The sequence below is a fragment of the Colias croceus genome, chromosome 3, assembly GCF_905220415.1.
Source record: "Colias croceus chromosome 3, ilColCroc2.1".
Taxonomy (NCBI): domain Eukaryota; kingdom Metazoa; phylum Arthropoda; class Insecta; order Lepidoptera; family Pieridae; genus Colias; species Colias croceus.
Window position 1 is genome coordinate 4,270,740 of NC_059539.1, and position 20,986 is coordinate 4,291,725.

The window sequence follows — 20,986 nt, forward strand, 5'->3', positions numbered from 1 at the left end:
GATCGTCAACTCTGGTCGAACATTGGCTCGCGCGGCTGCCGCGCTTAATTTATACGCACCTTAAAACACGCAAAGCGGCTTTTACTATAAACGGAACTACATTTAAAAATATACTTTATTTATTGAGTTATAAGGTTGCTTCCATTCTGTTTATTTACATTCTCAAAAACATCAATCGCGGCAAAGGCGCCTTGCGACAAAGGCGGCTTGGGTCAAAGGCCTCGGCGATATCATTTAACAACATAATATTATTATGTACTTTAGGCAAACTTGTAATAAGATCTATTTTACTTTCTTATTAGTCCATTTGACAAGGATATTGGGTTAGATACCTATTGGAATAATTTTATTATTATGTATGTACTTATTAAATCCGCGAATAAAAAAATTTTTAGTCGCGAATATAGAAATTGGGTCGCATTTTTTTAATTCCCGAATAGTGAAAACGCGAATAAAGGAAGCGCGAATAAGGAACTTTTACTGTATAATAGATGATAATAGTTAGTTCATAATCATTGTTATTATAGTTCATTGAAAAGTTTGTCTCGTTTCAGCACCATACTATGCCTGATTAAATAAATAGATAATAGATAATAAATACAAGGGGAAATGGGAGGCGGACACGCGCAGGCTCGCTCGCGCACCCTTCGCACACCTTACTGCCGCCACGTGATCGTAGTTATGTGTCTTGACCAACGCTGTACTCGATAGTTTACAAGAAAAACTATATTTTAACATATTAATATTTGACTTTAATATTAAAACTCTTTTAAAAATATATTAAAAATAATTTTGTGTTGTGTTTTGTATCATACACTTTCTAATATTATGAATGCGAATGTATTATAGTGTAAATGTAAAGTATGTAATGTTACGATATTATATTTTAACCGCTAAATTGATTTTTGAAGGTTTTGGTAGGTATAGAATTGATATATATTTATATTGTTTATTATTCCATTTTAAATTATTAATTAATTCTTATTTTTATTTAACATTAAATACTATTATTATTTGATTTATTATTAAAAAATAGTACTAAACCCGATCTTTTATTTTCTTAATTTTAATATTTAAGAAGTCCACACGTTTTTTCAGATATTTCAATTATACATTTTTTTTAAACTACTTATAATTAATAGAAGACTTTACATTATTATTTAAAATTACATATATTTATACTTTCTTCATACATTTCTCCTTTAATAACATATTGAACAATATATTTTCTTATGTTACATATTTATTTACATAACTTATCGATAGCTCAACACGCAATTGATACCTACCCATCCCTATTTGTCACACACACATCTATATAGTATCTATAGCTCATCTGCCTTCGATGCGCACTAAGCAATTTGTGCAATACACGCGCTCTATACTATTCTAATATAATACTCTAAGCTTCTACTGGTAGCAGCAAGTAATATTTATTAGTTACACCAAGTACTTCCATAATTATGTTGTGCTAATTAATAAATTCCTAGTACCTACTTATCTCAGTTTATAAAGTTGTAAATGCTTACTTTATTTACTTTTATATTTACAATCTGACACAAACACTTTTACATTGCTTACATAATAAAAATTGATCAAAATTTACTTTTGATATATTTTACACTGTGGCATAGCGCTAACGTTACGAAAAACAAACGACGCGAGGAGCGCGCGAGCGCGAGGAGCGCGAGTCACGCGAACGGCCCCCCACACTTCACCTCCTAAAATCTTGCCTCGCGTTGAAATACCTCGCGTTAAATCTTTAAAAACAACGCAACGGATTTTGATGCGTTTTTTTTAAATAGATAGAGTGATTTAATAGGTGGGTTTTAGTGTATAATTTATTAGGTTTGAGACAAAGCGGGCGAAGCCGCGGGCGGTAAGCTAGTAATATTATAAACTAAACTGTGACACGTAATTATTAGAGAAGTTGACTTTGCAACCAGATAAATGATTCATTCGGCGACTTGCCAAATGATAACGGTTGCTATTTGTATTGTGACAAGACTAGGCTATGAAGTTCCAACTAGGTACCTACGTATGCAATGGGTTTATGTAAAACCGTAGTGCTTCATAAACATTATCTTTTATAAACAACGTGTATTTACCTTAGTGACTCAGTCATACATATTTGAACAAATGCTATCATGCCGCTATCACTGCACTTAATTGTTAGAAAGTTATGTGAAATGTTTAATTTGTCGTGTTGTAATTAATGATAACAATTTTAAGTGGAATAGATAATTAGGCGGGAATATTATCTGTAATAATATGAATAATATTGATATTTTTTACACACTCGTGTACAGATTTCTATGTATTTTTTATAAGCTTGCTAATTTAATTTGAGGCTATTGACCTGTCGAGCTGTTACGAAGTAAATAATAATATACACATATAATAAATAATTCTACGTAGGTAGAAGGTAACTTTGAAGATCAAGTCTCCTTTCACCGCCTCTTTACGTTCTTCGAAACGAAATAATATTTCTATCACTCAATAAGAATATTAATTATTTTTTTATTTTTCTCTCTTATTTGAATATACGCGACAAGTTGATAGAAAAGATGGAGAAAATTAAGTTACTTGTATAGTCTGCCATATGGAACAAATACTTTAGAAGCTATCTAGATATGCTATAGCATCCGGTAATAAATAAATAAAATATCTTCGCATTAAAAACAATTTTAATATTTTATAGGAAAAAAAACTTCAGGGCATTAAGCCGTGTCCAAATAACAATTAAATTTTCATTACGACCTTGCCATTTGCCTTTCAGATTCTTATAATTACCTGGTTGGCCTTCTCAGGAAGCTATGTTAAATGTTAAAATTGTAATGTCCTGTTTTGTAAAGCTCGCGAATTATTAAATATAATGCAACGGCTCGTCTCGGAGGCTCGTTCAATTGTTTTTGGTTTCGATCACAGGTTTCGATGGCCGCAGTGGACCAGCCAGCGTGGGTTTGTTTCTCGATGTCATTTCTATATAAAGTTTATTCTTACTTCCATGGCATATTACTTGAGGCTGCTATTGATCTCTATGATGATTTTTATAAGTAGGAGGCCGTGCGGGTTTATAGTTCTATTATAGATAGCTCCCAGTCGCGTCATTGGCCTCGATCCAGGAATAGGCCATCTACGGTTCAAGTGCACGCCATTTCCGGTTTAAATGTGCCGTAGTATGCCTGGTTGGCGCCAGGATAATTGTATAAATGTAATTTTGTAAGTCTGCTCTATTTGTACACATCAAGACATAGATTTGTAACGCGCATAACGCAATTCGACCCTATATCAATCATGTTCCAGTAACAAGGGCGTCACCTTCGAACGAGCTTTTTACTCTTATGTATTTTTCCTTCGCATATTTATGCGATAATTTATTTATATTTGCAACATTTGATAGTTTATCGAAGTAATTTAAAGCTCTTTTACATATTGTAGGCATTTTTGTTCTAATGTGAAAATAAAATTACATAAATGAACCTATAAATCATGATATCATTAACATCTTATCTTATTTATGCAAAAATTATATTTAAATGGTAGAACGAGACACGGCAATGTATTAATTTGATACATGATATCTGAATGACAGAAATCCAGTAGGCGTATAAAGGAAAATACCTGTTATTCAGCAGAACCGTAGGATATAATAACGTCAATGCGTGGGCGCCGCGTCGACCCGGGGCGTCCCGTGGGCGGCCCGGGGAGCCTGGGCCCTGAATCAATTCTACCTACCCTGAACTCTGAAGTGGGTGGCTATTAGTAGGTACCTTCTCTACATCTATACCATAAAATACGTTTAATTTAATGACAAAGGGAATGTGTGAAATAACGGAAAAGCTTTATAAGACATTTTTTGTAGCTTTTAATTGGTAATTAATTTATCTAGTTATGAAATCATTATTCACAATAAGACATTTTTATATAATATAATTTTATTACATGGATATTATTATAAAATGATAAAGGCATAAACATCAGACTTGAGAACAATGGCAATCCATTAATGAAATGAAAAGGTAGTATTTCGAAAAGGCGTCACATTTTACATTTTTAACAAACAGTTTTCTTACAAAAATGAATTTTCATGTACCAAGCATTATGAACAAGAATGATCCTATCGTTAATCATTACAACGCTCTTTTGTTTATAAAGAAACAGATAACAGCGACTCTGCAATTCATACTATATTCACTCAGAAGTCTGAAGTACTCGACCAAAGATGGTGAAACATTGTCTGTTATTTTAGTGGATGATCCAGCAGATTAGATAAGTAAAATTTTATCATGCAACAGTACCGCTGTTAATCTGATAAATTATGTAAACATTGACAACACAACTTATTAAGTATTAAGTAATATCTATACATATAATAAAATCGTAGGAAAGTCAAAACTGTACATTGAATATTTTTTTAAAAGAATACATAATCCATGATCTAAAATCGATATAGAAGCCAAAAACATAGTTTTTAGAATTTTTGTCTGTTTGTCTGTTTGTCGGTTTGTCTGTTTGTCTGTTTGTCTGTATGTTTGTCCGAGCTAATCTCGAAAAGTACCGCATAGATTGACTTCAAATTTTGCATGAATATTACTAACAGGTCGGGTGAGGCTTTTATATACACATTATCATGCTATCACCTCCGGGGGAGGAGCTGTGAACCTTTATTTTTCTAACGTATTCCGTGTATTACACAGCGTACAATCTAAAGACTCATGTTTAAATGTTGTTTTTGGGTAAGCCACGCTATTATCTAGCTTTACACTATAAAAACTACGTCATTTACGTAATTTTGGCAGAGAAACAGTTTAATGAATCTTAGTAGTATAAAGACAAATATGAAACAGCGCCATCTATGAGACTTCATTAAAATCAAATCAATTTACATATTTAACGCTTCTTGCAAATTTATAATTAAGAATTAAATAATATGATGTTGGTGGGGTTTTTAATTGTACTTATTTATTTAACTTTTTAACCCATGTCTTCCCAGAGTCCACTTCATGTGCTTATATTTTATGTGAATATATTATATTTAAAATTTTACAAGTGAGGGTAGATGTTTATTATTTGATGTCAAACAAGACACCATTAACAGTTAATTGTGACATTTTATAAAATCCTTCTTGCGTTCCCACAAAAGGTAAGTTGTGGCTTTTATATTTATTCTTTATACATAATTAATTATATAGTTAGACTCATGTTTTTAATTAGAATTGAAGTTACGACAAAATAAGAAAATGATGAAATTTTATTTTTATGTATAACTTTTACAAGACTATATTATACGCCCAAAGAAGGTCACTTAAGTTCTTGATAGAATTTTATTTGTTAGTAGCTTTTTAATAAAATAAGGTAAAGTAATCTTTTCATTTTTTTTTATTTACAGATTCAATGTTCATAAAAAATTAACGATTTGCATGAGGATGTAGTAGAAATAAGTATCCTGGCGCGTGGTCAATTGTTGACTAAAGTTAATTTCCAACGTATGGTACAATCATTGGAAGAATCTTGGGTAATTTTAGAGGATATTTTTCGGGAATGAGAAAAGGGGCAGCCAACCACGTATCAGCGTGCGTGCGTGAGAATCTACCTACGTTTTAGTACCAAAAAAAATGTTATTTTGAAACGTAAATATTGCACTCACAACTACTGTACAAGTATGATTTTTATTCGTGCTTTACTGTTGTTTTATTATCGTTATGGCTTTCGCGGTACAGATAGTACTGGGATCAGAGTACATATTATTTATCAATTTAGGTAATATACGTAAAATATTTACAATCATACCAAATGGATTAACACGGTATGTACATAAGGCGGTCTTATCGCTTACTAGCGATCTCTTCCAGACTGCCCAAGGTAAGAGATAAAGAATTATACTCATGATCCAGCAATTTTCAACCGAAAAAGAAGTTTTTCTGTAATTGGTAGTTGTTTCATTTATTTATTTTAAATACCTAATTTTACTTTTATATTTGCCCATTTGCATTACATTCAGCTTCCATAACTTATAAAAATTTTATGTTTATTTCTGTCTAATATAACTACTCTTTTTTAGATATAAATAACAAAAACAACTTTTTTATTAAAATTTAGTACCTTGGGAAGATATTATTATCCATGTGTTAATAGAACAATACATAAAGGAAGTTATGTTACGATTTTATACAATGAAAATATGTAAAAAAAATATTAGCAGGTGTAATTATTAAATTGATCCCGAACCCAAAACTGTAGTTAATTTTTTTTGTCATTTAGTGTTTAATTCATGTCAATTGGTTCATTAATAAAAAAATTATGATCATTTAAATAATCACGGCGAACATTTGCTAAGGCATTCATGTACTAGGTGTAATCGTTCAGTGTGCACAGGCGATTTTTTTTTGTAAGTATTACAGATAACAAAAAACTTTAAACTGATATCGAAAGTACTTAACCTAATAATGGCCGTAATCATTTTTTTTAAATAAATCGAGAAATATCAAAAAAAATATCTTCAAACCCTTACATTAAGTACATATGAAATATGAATATCCCTTAAACATTTAATATGAAAGATTTTAGCTTTCTTTTTCTTTTTTTGGTTGTCTGCTTTAATTACTTCGCAAATTTGAAGTGGCATTTTCCACGCTTTTTCCGGACATTTTCACGCATTTTTCGGATATTTTCCGGGCATTTTCCGGGCAATTCCTCACGCATTTTCCGGGGATTTTCCAGGCATTTTCCACGCCTTTTCCGGACCATTTCACGCATTTTCCGGATATTTTCACGCATTTTCCGAAGATTTTCCAGGCATTTTCCAGGCATTTTCCACGCTTTTTCCGGATATTTTCCAGACATTTCCCAGACATTTGCCGGAGATTTTCCAGGCACTTTCCACGCTTTTCCCGGACATTTTTACGCATTTTCCGGATATTTTCCATATATTTCTCAGGCATTTCCCAGTCATTTTCCAGACATTTCCCTGACATTTTCCGGGAATTTTCCAGGCATTTTCCACGCCTTTTGCGGACATTTTCACGCATTTGGTTGGACTAAAGCAAAGGGGGCGCAGGACTTAGAAAATTTTTGATGGAGTTGGTGTCATTATAACATCTATTTATTATTGTTTTATCGTAAAGATTACGCTAATATAAGCATGTTTTATAGGAACAACTTTTCTCTAAAATCAAAAATGGCCGAGATATTCGCCCTCAAAGATTGATGGTTTTCAAGGGAGCTGCACGTAGGCAACTAATCAACAGTTACGTTAGGTTAGGTTTAGGTTAGGTTAGCCGTTAGGTTAGGTTAGGTTAGGTTTCTTAAAAAAAAACTACACAGTAATAGGAGCCCCGCGAAGCGGGGCTCCGTCGACGCGCAAAATCAATCTTTGAGGGCGAATATCTCAGCCATTTTTGATTTTAGAGAAAAAGTTTTTTCTATAAAACATGCATAAATTTGCGTAATCTTTACGATAAAACAATAATAAATAGGTGTTATAATGACACCAACTCCATCAAAAATTTTCTAAGTCCTGCGCCCCCTTTGCTTTAGGCGGACCCACGCATTTTTTGAATATTTTCCGGGCATTTTCTGGGCATCTCTCAGGCATTTTCCGGGGATTTTCCAGGCATTTTCCACGCTTTTCCGGATATTTTCCAGACATTTCCCTGGCATTTTCCGGAGGTTTTTCAGGCATTTTCCACGCTTTTCCCGAACATTTTCACGCATTTTCCGGATATCCCCGGAAAATGCCCCAGATTTCCGGAAAGTACGTAAGTTTTTTAGCTTAGATTAGTAATAAATTCTATTAACAATTCTATGAATTGTTTATGGTAGTACGTGTTTACTACATAATTGTATGTAAAGTAGTAACTACTATGCAGTCGCTATTCCACGCGGACGAAGTCGCGGGCACAGCTAGTCTTTTATAAAATTGCAGGAAAATTTAATCAATACTATATTTTTATATTTTTTTCAATTCGTATCATGATATGACTTATCATAATTACAGGAAAGTTTTTATGCTCCGGTAAATTAAATATATTACAATAAATAAATATAATGACGCAAATATAACTCTATACTGATTTCAAAAACATACTCAAATGCATATAATACTGACGTCTGACGCTCAATAAAAACAAATCTACATCGTGTTCGTCAAACAGGGATTACAGTTGAGGCTCCTCTTATTTGGTTTGAAATTGGGGATCAAGCAAGCAAAGTTCTATATTTCGTTGAGAAAATGGATATGAGTCGTTACTCATGACAGCGCTATCGATATCAAACGTTGACTTTGTGGACTAGTTGTGCTAATAATGTGAAATATTGAACGATGAAATATTGATCAGAAATATAAATGTAGGTACTCTTATTGGTTACCAAAACGGAACAATATTGTGGCATTGGTTATTCTAAATGCTAATGTTCCAATTAAATGTATATATATATATTTGTATTATTACAAATGAGAAAGAGAATCCCACGCAATAATTTTTATGTGTATGTATTCTAAATATAGGTTATAGGCCATTTATATAATATTATAATGAATACTTATTCAAAAAAGTTTAACACGTTTATGTTGTATTACATCGTTGAATGTTCTCGTTTATCTACATTGGTGTACATGGAGATATTAAAGTATTAAAGTATTCTTTGTAAAAATGACCGAATAGGTACTTCATTTCATCGGTAGTAAGTAGGTACCTAATCTGTGGCAGTAATTCTACGTATACCTGCACCATAAAAAGACGATCACAGATCATTCTTTTGGTATAAACCTAGATTCAATTTAAAGCAATAGTTAACACATAAAATAGTTCACAGAATCTGAATCATACACTTTATTCTCAACCGGCTCAAGTTTTACGATGGAGGTTTATGATATAACGTTAATATTATTTCAATTTAATTTACCAAACTATTCTAACATTTGAAATATTGCTAAGACATATTTTAATACCTATTTCAGTCAAATTGTCAGGTAATAAAATTAACCAATCGTTAATGGTAAATTGCTGGTATTTGCTTAAATAATTATTTAATCTCGTAATTAAGCTGCCAGTCAACGAAGTGTGTATATAAATGTATAAATAGGTATATAGTAGGCCGGTTCGTGCCGCGTCCTCACATTCGCTATGTTAATGAGTTCGCAGAAGTAAACGTCTCGACTCTCGATTCAAGCGAAGCGTTTAGATAACTTCCTTTTGCACTTCTTGACATTTGGAAATTCCAATGGAATACACTTAGCGATTCCGATAAAATCACGAGCCATCTACTGAGGATAGCATTAGATAGTAGGTAGACCCATACGTAATTTCGTTTTATCATATAGGTATGTAACTAATAAAATAGGTAACTTGTCTTCTGAATTGAATACAAATAACCACATAATTATGATAAAACATTAATTTTGAATTAACTAGTAAGACTTTAAAATATCATAAATATTTAATGAATAATTTATGGATCTGTGAATAAAGTGTTTGATACATAGTGAAACAAAAGAGAGCTGTACTTGTTAAGAGGGGTTAGGCGGTCAGCGAAAATTCAGCTATTCGGGCCTGAGGTAAGCGGTGAGGGGGTCCGCGTTTAGTATGGAATCAACGTGCTCCAAACTAAAAATCGTAAGCGCCATTCACATTTTTATCAAAAAGTGAATGAAAATATTTAGTATTTTCTAAATCTAAAACAGTCACGAAATCGACCAGGTAAATACCTATGTATTTGTGATTTTATACGAATTATTATCGTAAAATACGGTTGTAATGAGCATTTATATGATATTTTAGAGGTAACTTCAGGATTTTTTTTTATCGAGCAAAATGTTTCCAATCGTGTTTTGGAAACAGTCATCCCATCACACATATGTTCTGTAATACATATTAGAAATTCCAGTGCGAAAAAACTTCAATATTTTCAATTATAGCTCATAGAAAACAGTCCATTTTGCCGTCTTTGCCGTGCCTTAGTAGGTACTAAGGCCCCTTAACAGTGCCCGCAGTGGTAACCGATTTTTAAATACTTACTAAAATTCTGTATAAAACGTTAAATATTGTTATGTTAGTACTTACAATGTATAATATTATCTTAAAAATGTATAAACAGCTTTACATTTCATCCATAATGGGGAGATAACATAACGCTGAATTAGTTTTCATAACAGATGTAGGTACCTACTGTTTGAGTCTTCATGGTTTCAAAGTGTATCATATTAACAAGAAAAATGTTATTTTACAATTACAAATACATAGTTAAGATCTTAATAGAGAATCGTCATAACTGTGTAAATGGCGATATGTGCGTCAGCAGCGAGATTAGGTATTCAATACTCACGTTTCAATTATCCGAACCCCGATAGGAGTATCATAAAAACGTATCCGCTAAATTGGCTATGCTAGCATGAAATCAATACGGATACCAAGTATAGAAAGTTTTTGTTTTGTTTTCTTAACGTCTCCATACGCCAGAAACAATACGAAGCTGCATTCTTCTTTATATTATTTCACCCTTGCTAAATGACCGCGACTTTGCCCGCGTATGTTTTTTAAACCTTCCTCTTTTGCCGTTACAAACATTTTTTTACTTATTAGGTTGAAGTGAAAGTCTTCTTATAGGCATTCCATACATTTCGAAAAGAACAAACAGACCGGCAGACAGACAAATTTACTTGCACATTTAAATAACCTTGAAATGTAAATTCTATACGTGTTAACTACCAACAAATATTTTGACTATATTTGCGTCTGCCGCCGTCCATGACCCTGCCGGACGGAGTGGACAGAGAGATATTTACATAACAAGAGGACGGAATCCGGCGCGAACGCACCATCGCCACCTCGCCGTTTATTCAATTAAACATAATCAACCGATGAATGATCGTCTCAAATACGCCTCTTCTACGTTCTTTGAATAGAGCATCGAACAATGTAGTTAGGTACGTGATTTTTGGGCTCTTTCAAAACGCCTTTTGATCCATTTGGGATTATCGATATAATATTATGTACCTACATTCAATCTTGTTCGTTGTTCTTAACACTTTTAATCTACATCAACGTCAGTAAGGTAAAGGTAAATACCTAATGCTAGACATTATACACAATTTCTGAGATCGATATCCACTTGGGAGCGTCTCTTCAACGTTGTAAACAAATTATCGAGCTATTCTTAGAAATTGCATATCAATAACTATTTTACAGAAGACTGATGGTTTTTCCTCGCCACGCCACACCTACTAATTCAATACGTTATGTAAATATATTATATTACAATAAAAAATTAATTATGTTCATCATTTTCCTAAAGCTCGTTTAGAAGCAAGGGGTTGGTATAAACATTGCGAAAGAAATATGGCAAGTTTGTAAAAACAAGAAACCCGATTGCGTTTAATAAGTTTTACATAAAATTGTAAAACAAACCTTTGAAAATTACTTCTTTCAATAAGTACGCAACTCTAAAGCCTTTGAAGACGTAGGTAGTATGGCTTCAAAGTCGGAGTTCAAATCTTTCTTCCTATTAATTTTGATTAAGACATTCTAAATCTAGGCAAATTTAAAACGACATGCCTATGTTAATATGTACCATAATTTACTCGAAAACCATAACGTTCCTTGTTGTAGTTTTAATATAAAAATGTGTTTACATACTAGGTATACATAGTTTGCGCTTAAAAAACGTGAATAGTTTGTTTACCGAGTAAGGAAACGCTTTATCAGAACTTAGTTTCTTGTTACTGGGGGAAACCCCGATTGCATTATCGGCTCGAATATCGTAAATTCAAGGGAATTTACTATCTGTCTGAAATAAGTAGGACAGGCAGATGGTCAACTACATAATTCATATTTTTCTACACCAGCTTTACTCATTTTAGCAAAGGTCAGCCTTTGAATTTGAAGATGTCACTGATTTAGATTTATACCTAATGCGTTTATTATCCAATAATAAGAATATGAAGAAACGTAAATTTTATATTCTAGTAAGTGCATTTAAAAGGTTCCTTTACGTTTTAAATACATGATATACGTAAGCCGTTCCATCGAGCATAAACAAAGACGTCAAGATACTGATGCCATAATCACTGACATAGATTGTGGGCTCATCGACGTACAAGTCGTGAAACTCCATGACAGCAAACCATTTAAAAGGCAAATACCGTCACGATGCGCTTACGCGGATGTCGATTTTTGTTATGCGGTTAATGTAATTAGACCCCGATTAATGTTCTTAATCCTTCTTTATGCCTTTATCTATGTTTACGGAACCGACTTCAAGACGTATAAAGGGCATCACAAGTTTTTCTGTGCTTCTTATTTGCGGCAATCATCTTTTTTCTGCATGATAAGCCAGAGACATAGGTCACTTGTTGAGCTTGAGCCTCAGTAGGTCATCACTCATGCTATAGCAGATGTTATAACACAGGCAAATGGCAATACGTTCAACCACAAGCTCCGCTGCTTAACCTACTATACTCACACAAGTACCATTGTTTTATGTGTGGATAAACATATTAAGAGCATTAAGCCTTGTTAGATCATTAGTTGGTTATGAAATGCCCATGCATAATCCCCGATTGTATCTTTGCAGATTGACGGACGTGTGGCACGTGTGCCGGCGCCACGGATGCGTCGCGGGCGGCGGCGTGCAATGAGCTGCTAGAGGAAGCGATGGTGGGCGTGGGCGTGGCGGAGGGGGGCGGGGGTGCGGGCGGCGCTCCCGACGGCTATTACGGCGAGTACTACCCGCCTGAACCGTACTATGTGCCGCCAGAGATGTGTCCGCACCCGCAGCAGCATCCGCAGCATACGCACATGTGCACCATGCACGCTGATTACAGTAAGTTGCTGAATGAACCACCTGACGCATAGCCACGTCCCCTACATACATGGCAAGAGCAAAAGGCAAAGGCAACTTTTTCAGTTGATTTATTTTTCTTCAGAGCTTTGTACTTTGTAGTAGAGTGCAACATTTCAATAAGACAATGAAAAGTGAGCGATAGAATAATATAAAGAGTCTATTTTAATCTAAACAAGTTAAGAGCAGAGAACGAGTAACATAGCATGAAAATCGATCAGCACCATGTGGTAAAATTTGTTGGAATAACAATAAATTATTCTGGAAACGATAGCTATCCTCCTGGCATGTTTCCTTGATTTTCTGCAAATTGTTATTTTTAATCTGGAAAACCTAGCACAGAACTTACATTGAGCTTACATTGCACATCTTTATATCTGAGAAACTAATTGAAATAAAATTTATCACAAAATATTAATTAGCAAATTACAATTAATTATACATATAAAGTGCGCTTACTGCGAATTGTCGAATCATTCGAATATGCGAATTTACGAAGCGGAACAGACGGCGTCGATGGCAAATTGAGACATGCTACGCTTGGTGTCCCATGTCTTCCGTTGTCACACAATAAGCTCTTGTTATATTGTTACATTACATGTTATATTATTATTCGGCTTTAAAACTGCCTGGAAATCAAATCGCTTGATATGACATAATTGAAGTATTTTTAATTTTTGTAAACAAAAACAAATTGAATAAGATAAGATATCTCGTTATGCTTACGTAAATGCAAAAAACGAAAACAAAACTGAGATTAGATACGTAATTCTTACAATCCATTAATAAATCAATAAATCGTTAAAGTGATTAAACGATAATCTATCTATAAGTATGTTATTTAATATAGGTATTTTTCAGTTCCGAAAAATTTTTAAATATTGTTACTCTCTACACAGAGTTTTAATTTCATTGCAAAGCTACAGCTGTACTTCTGTTATAGTATAAAGTATGATTAATGATGAAAATTATCCTATTTTTATCTTTTGTCTGTTATTATAAAAACCTATACTTACCAGGTGGCATGCCGGTGGTGACCTCAGCAGCCATGATGCCGCAACTAATGCCGCCAGTCCTGGACGAAGGGATGCGCCACTACCTGGTGGCCCACCCCCACGCGCAGCACCCTCACCACGGCCATCACCAGCCTCACCACCCGCCAGCCCACCATCAACCGCCGCCTCACCATCAGCCACCACACCCATATGTAAGTTCTAAGTCAAAGGAACAGCTCACCCGTGCAGGGATTAGAATGGAACAAACGATGGTTTCGCTTAAAATTCAGCAATTGAAAACTTCAATTGGCTGATGAATGGTCGGATGACCCTACTGATGTTATTGGCAAAGGCTGTGTTCTATTAAGTTATTCATCTATCCATCGAGATCATATTTTGCTATCTCCCGCTGTTGTATTTTAACATGCTTTATTTCACCTGTATGTTAGTAGGTAACCGACTCCTGTAGACTCTATATTGATCCACCCGAAAGGGACAGATTTAATTAAAACTTAAATAAGTGTCCTATCTACTTACAGTAATTACTTATCGTGAAAAAACCATAAATTCATAAATATTTATCTTGGCAAATTGTATTTTATAGTCTTTATATTATTAACTATTTTAAAATTCTACACAATAGGTAGGTAGGTAGGTACTCTAACTTAGTTACGGCATTGCTTCGGTGCCGGTGGCTTCGCTATTGTCAGTGGTTACATCTAAAATTTAGAATATGAAAGCTAGAACAGATTTATACGAAAAACAATTTCCAAAAATTCTTTACCTTCATTAAAAATCACAATATTTTATGGTTATCACGATTTTATGTTTTTACTAGATTTCCGCCCGCGGCTTCGCCCGCGCAGTCAAAGAAAAACACGCATAGTTCCCGTTCCCGTGGGATTTCCGGGGTAAAACCACTATGTCCCGGGGTAAAAAGTAGCCTATGTCCTTTCTCGGGTATCAAAATATCTCTATACCAAATTTCATGCAAATTGGTTCAGTAGTTAAGGCGTGATTGAGTAACAGACAGACAGACAGAGTTACTTTCGCATCTTACATAGGCATTAAAACTCGAGTATAAAAATCAATGTTCAGATTTTTACTTTATTAATTTTGATTAGACCTGTATAGTGACGTGATGTAGGTAATGTTCTATGCTCAGTTTTATGAAATACATAATTACCTATATGCACAATAATTTTTTTATGTCATCATCATCATCATCATTCCAGCCTTTTAAGACGTCCACTGCAGGACATAGGCCTCCCCCAAAGATTTCCAAAACGACCGATCACCAGCGGCCTGAATCCAGCGGCTCCCCGCCACTTTGATCAGGTCGTCTGTCCACCTCGTTGATGGCCGTCCCACACTGCGACGTCCTGTACGTGGTCGCCACTCTAAAACCTTTTTGCCCCAACGGCCATCGGTTCTGCGGGCTATATGCCCAGCCCAGCGCCACTTCAACTTACTAATACGGTGGGCTATGTCGGTGACTTTAGTTCTTTTGCGGATCTCCTCATTTCTGATTCGATCACGCAAAGAAACCCCGAGCATAGCCCGTTCCATAGCTCGTTGAGCAACGCGAAGCTTGTGCACCATTTTTTATGTAATTCAGAAATTTTAATAAGTATCTGATGTACTAACCTAACTCTAGTAATTTGCATTAATGGTATTTTTGAAAATGCTATAAAGAAAATATTCCTGATTAATTATTAATTCTAAATGTTTGAATTCGTATTAAACAAGAAGGTATTAAATAATAATCTCTTAACCCTTTTATGACAGCCCTTGCCCTTGCGTAAGCTATATTTTAATGTTGGTATTATTGTAATAGAACGCCCCTAAATTGCCATTACAAACTTCCAGAAATGTTTTCCCTAGTTTTGGTAATAATTGGGTACTTTAGTACCACATTTATGTGAAGGTTTCTTTTAAATCTAAGGAATGAATGATATAAACAGCTCAATATAAATTAGAACTTCGAAAAGGATTTATTTAATTTATCTTTTTCACGGTATCAGTTTATTCTAGTGTTTTAAATCACATCGTAATTATATAATTTCATAGATATTTGACCTATGAAATAATATAATATCATAATAATATGATGTGTTTCACCCAAGTTTCACCTATGTAAACATTCACTTCGTTTATCGATTATATCGTGAACAAAACGTCAATACATAGAAATAATACAACCATATAAAATGAACGGCTAAGTATTTGCATTTGCTACTATTATTGTATTATCTGATTTTGGCTTCGTTTTACGGCTGGTAACCTTATCGGTAAATATTGTACAAGTTGGCACTACGTGGCACTGACGTCCATACTTCACTCCGCATTCTTGACAAGCTTGACTGATATCAACAAGCAATTACTGTAGTTTTTATTAAAAATGTGCGATTCGAATGAAACAAACGCTGATAAAGAGAAAACTAAGGTAGGTGGTTAATAAATACAAAAAAATATAACTTTTCATTCACAAATATGGGAATAAAATCTAAAATTTTAATAGCCGTACGTTTGTTTATGCCGTGGCACTGTTTACAAACATAAAACTAATCTTTCGTAACACTTTTCTAATCTGTGAATAATAATCCAGTTAGTTATAACTACGACAGGTTTCTTTTATAACAGTGTTGTAGCAAAGTGAATAAATGTTTTATGTTGTGTGCTATATTGCGTTTCTTATTTAAAATTCCAGGGTCCAGCAAATGGTGCAGGCGCTCCTCAACACTTCTACGGGCCAGGCTACACGGCTCATTTCCACCATGTGCCACCACACCACATGCAGCATTCACCACCTCCCCCTATTTATCCAAAGGATGAAAGGACTCAACGCCAGTACACAAAGTTAAAACAAAAATTAGAGAGGAAACAGAATAGTAGGAATAATGGGACAGGTGTGTTTGTGTTCATAAACAGTAATGTTGACTGTTCAGTCTTTATTCAGGTTTTTATGCTAATTTAAAAAAGCATGTAATCAGTATTTTTTATTTGTTAATGATATTACAAGCAAACTTAATTCTGCTGTCATTATTTTATAATCATGTTTTTATTTTAATAAAATTTCATTTTATTTCTCAATTTCATTATAATATTTAGTCTAACAACAAAGCGAGCAATGTAAGTTTTCTCATGAATTTAAACAAAATCATTGTACATTTTTAGAAATAAGCTCTGGGGCGAGCACACCGTCACTGTCTCCTCGCAAGGAACTGAATGGTCGTGGGGGCGGGAGTGGTGGTGCATCATCGGGAACATGGTCTGAAGGGGAGGGCTCCTCGGCGGGCGCTTCGGTGCAAGGAGACGATGAAAACGACACCCAAGCATTACTTGATCTGTTGTCGGCCACAAGAACCCCACAGGTTAGTGTTGTGACTTTTTATTGTTTATATATTATCTTCTTATAAGTCATAACATAATTGAAATGATTTTACATCATTTAAATCTAATATTGATAGCTGCTTTTTGCCAATGAACCATTTTAATATTCATATTATGTAAAATATAAAAGATCTTGAATACTTTACTTAAAATCTTACTTGAAATAGGATTTTTATGTAAACATTATTTCTAATAGAAAATTTATTTTTTAAAACCTAGTTTTTAAATCCTATACTCAATTGTATATTTACGTTCCAGGTCAGTGACATGACACCTACAAGTGCTCTTGTGCAATGGAACTCGCCGATACCCGAAGGAGTCACATTACCAAATGTGGAACTGACATATGACTTGCTGCTGGGCGATCGGGGACGCTACAAAGCTATATACAGTGGACCCTCATTGTCATGCAGGTAACTATTTCATAATATTTACAAGAGTTGATAGATTCAAGGAAAGTGGTAATAATTATTACTTTTAAATATTTTACAACATTTACAAATTTATTTTGGATGAATTTTCTTGCAATATAAAAAAGTTAAATTTATTTTGTATTTATGTAGTTCACAATGTTTAAAACTCATTTTTAAATTTATGTAACAGGTGTAAATAAAACACGTTTTTATGCAGTATTACTTTATTCAATAAAAAATAAGTTTTATACAGGCTTATTCTAAAAATGTACATTTAACAATTATGCTTACCCAATATGTATTTGATTTTTTCCAGGGTAAGGGATCTAAGGCCAGGCTGCGAATACTCAGTATGCCTGCAAATTCGAGCGGGGGAGCTGATAGGAGCAGCGAGCGAAGCGGCCACGTTCCGCGCTCCCCCCGCGCCCCCCGACCGCCTGCCGCCCGCGCGCGTCACGCAACGACAACGAACTTCGCTCCTGCTGCGCTGGCCCTCCATCGCGGACAACGGCGCACGCATCACACACTACATACTCGAAATGGACTCCGGCGAGGGCTTCGCCGAGCTGACCCGGCCGCGCACGCGACAGCACACCGTCAACAACCTGCGGCCCCAGACGCGGTACCGCTTCCGCATCGCCGCAGTCAACGAGTGCGGGCGCGGCGAGTGGAGCGAGGACACCGTGGTGTGGACGGCCGGCTCGCCCCCGCCCGCGCCCGCCCCGCCCGCGCTCTCCGACGCCACCTCCACCTCGCTCAAACTCAACTGGGAACGCCGCTCCGACGAAGAGTTCACCCTTCAGATGGACGACGCGGCGCGCGGCCACGGCTTCCTGCCCGTGTACAGCGGCGCAGATTGCACTTACCTCTGTGAGGGTCTCCGCAAAGCCACCGACTACAGATTTCGTCTGCGCTGCGAGACGACCGACGGTCAAGGCCCGTGGTCGATAGAGGTCACCTATCGAACGCTGCCAGAGAAACCAGGCGCTCCCGGCCGACCCACCATCAAAGGAAAGGTGCACTGCCGTGCTTTTAGGCTTAAATGGGAACCGCCCAGTGACGATGGAGGATCTAGCATAGAATCGTACACGCTTGAATTGGACAGCGGAGAGGGGTACAGGTGCGCCTACCAAGGCCCCGAGCGAGAAGCGCACTGTGATAGACTGTCACCGGGAACATCGTATCGCGCCAGAGTGCGTTGCGTTAACGTGGCGGGAGAGAGCAACTGGTCGGTCACCGAAACGGTTTCAACGGAAGCGACTACGCCCGGGGCGAGTAACGCTCCAGAATTGGTCGCCGAACCGCGGGCCACACTTGCTTCGATAAGCTGGCGACCCCCGGAGTGCACGGGCGGCGCTCCCATCACAGAGTACCGCGTCGAACTCGCGGGCGACGACGGATTGGTGCGGCTCGCCCACACGGGGCCGCAGTGCGACTGCACGGTGCGGGAGCTGGTGCCGGGCTGCCAGTATCGACTGTGGGTGACGGCGTGCAATTCGGTCGGTGCCGGACCACCATCTGCGGCGCTCCGTTTCGCGACTAGGGCCGCGCCCCCAGATGCGCCCGAACCGCCCATCGCCACGATAGAGAGCGCAAGGAGCGCCCGCCTCGAGTGGACTCCCCCCGCCTCCAACGGCGCGCCGATCATGGACTACCACGTCGAAATGAGCGGAATCAACGTCGACGATTCGTACGCCCACGTCTACCACGGCGCCGAGACGAGCTGCGTAGTCGAAAAATTAACCCCGTTCACGCCATATTTCTTCAGAGTGTGCGCCACCAACGCCGCCGGGCGCGGCCCGTGGTCCGCCATCCGCGACGTGCTCATGCCGCGCGCCCCGCCCGGCCCGCCGACCGGCCTGCGCCACGAGGCGACCGCCGACTCGCTGCATCTGCACTGGCGCACACCGCCCGCGCACGGCGCCGAGGTGCTCTCCTACCGCGTCAAGGTCGGCGAGGAGGCGTTCGACACGGAGGGGCCGACGCCCGAGCAGCTCGTGGAGGGGCTCGAGCCGGACACCGTGTACGGCGTGCGCGTCGCGGCGCTCAACGAGCTCGGGCTCGGCGAGTGGTCGGAGGAGGCGCGCGCGGCGACCCGCCCGCGGCCGCCGGCGCCGCCCCGCCTGCGGTGCGCGCAGGCCGCGCACAACTACCTGCGCCTCGAGTGGAGCTGCGCCGCGGAGGGCGCGCAGTACTGCGTGGAGATGCGGGCGCCCGACGCGCGCGACTTCCGGCCCGTGTACCGCGGCTCGGCGCGCTCGTGCAAGGTCAAGAAGCTGCGCGAGGCGACGACGTACTGGTTCCGCATCCGCGCGAGCGACGAGCGCGGCGGGCGCGGCGCGTGGTCGGCGGCGGCGGAGTGCGGCACGGGGGCGGCGCCGCCCCCCGCGCCGGCGCCGCCCAGCGTGGCGCTGGTCGCCGCGCGCGCCGCGCTCGTGCAGTGGGAGCCGCTCGACGACGCCGAGTACGTGCTGCAGTGCGCCCGCGCCAAGGATGCCGTCTATAAACAAGTGAGTGCCCAGCGATTTTGTTTTACAACATTGCTACGTGTTTTCTTATAAACAAAAACTCACAAATTTATGTGAGTGGACTAGTGAAAGATTTGTAGAGCTTTTTTTGTAGAGAATAACAAATTAACACTGATTATAAAAAGCTCAAAAAAAGGGCTGTAGAGCTTTTTTTGTAGAGAATAACAAATTAACACTGATTGTAAAAAAGCTCAAAAAAAGAGCTGTAGAGCTTTTTTGTAGAGAATAACAAATTAACACTGATTTAAAAAAAAACTCAAAAAAATATTATATCTTATGAAAGTTTAGTAAAAGAAAAAGCTTCAAAGCTCTTCATATATTTCTTAAACAGGGTGTCCCACTATCGGTATACTAAGCGCGAAGGGACTTGTCGTTTTGTATACCCTGATCACGTAAAAAAATACTTAGACAACAAAATTACGTCAAAAAATTTTTGCTAAATTTTTCCTGAAAATTCATGTTTTCTTCTCTAGCTTGGTGCAGCTGGCATATACCCCTTCTCTAATGTGAGCATTTTGTCTATAGAAACATAATCTTAAATTATAGCTCACGTGCAGGTGGCAAAGTTGGGCGGGTTGCTTGTTAGGGGTGTACATGTAGAATTTTAAGAATTCGTCTATTTGAAAAAAATGCGTCTGGAATTTTATAAGTACATATTATTAACGTACTCTGCGTATGCAAAACTATAACCTCCTTTGAGCTTAGTATACCAAAAGTGGGACACCCTGTATAGTAAAGAGCTCTTTGAAGTATTTTCATAGTTTCTTCTACTAAAATTTTAGTTTCAATATACCTACCTTAACATGTACGCGATCTA

At 37.6% G+C, this 20,986-nt stretch overlaps 1 protein-coding gene across 1 annotated transcript in view; it reads left to right on the plus strand.

Moving 5' to 3' along the window:
• Positions 1–20,986, plus strand: part of LOC123706408 (fibronectin type-III domain-containing protein 3a-like) — a 55,228-nt gene that overhangs the window by 31,106 nt on the left and 3,136 nt on the right. Inside the window, exons 2-7 of the mRNA XM_045655676.1 lie at positions 12,574–12,822; positions 13,860–14,047; positions 16,546–16,744; positions 17,013–17,209; positions 17,487–17,641; positions 17,958–20,151. Coding sequence (XP_045511632.1) covers positions 12,654–12,822; positions 13,860–14,047; positions 16,546–16,744; positions 17,013–17,209; positions 17,487–17,641; positions 17,958–20,151 — 3,102 coding nt within the window. The 5' untranslated portion in view covers positions 12,574–12,653. The remainder of the gene's footprint in view (positions 1–12,573; positions 12,823–13,859; positions 14,048–16,545; positions 16,745–17,012; positions 17,210–17,486; positions 17,642–17,957; positions 20,152–20,986) is intronic.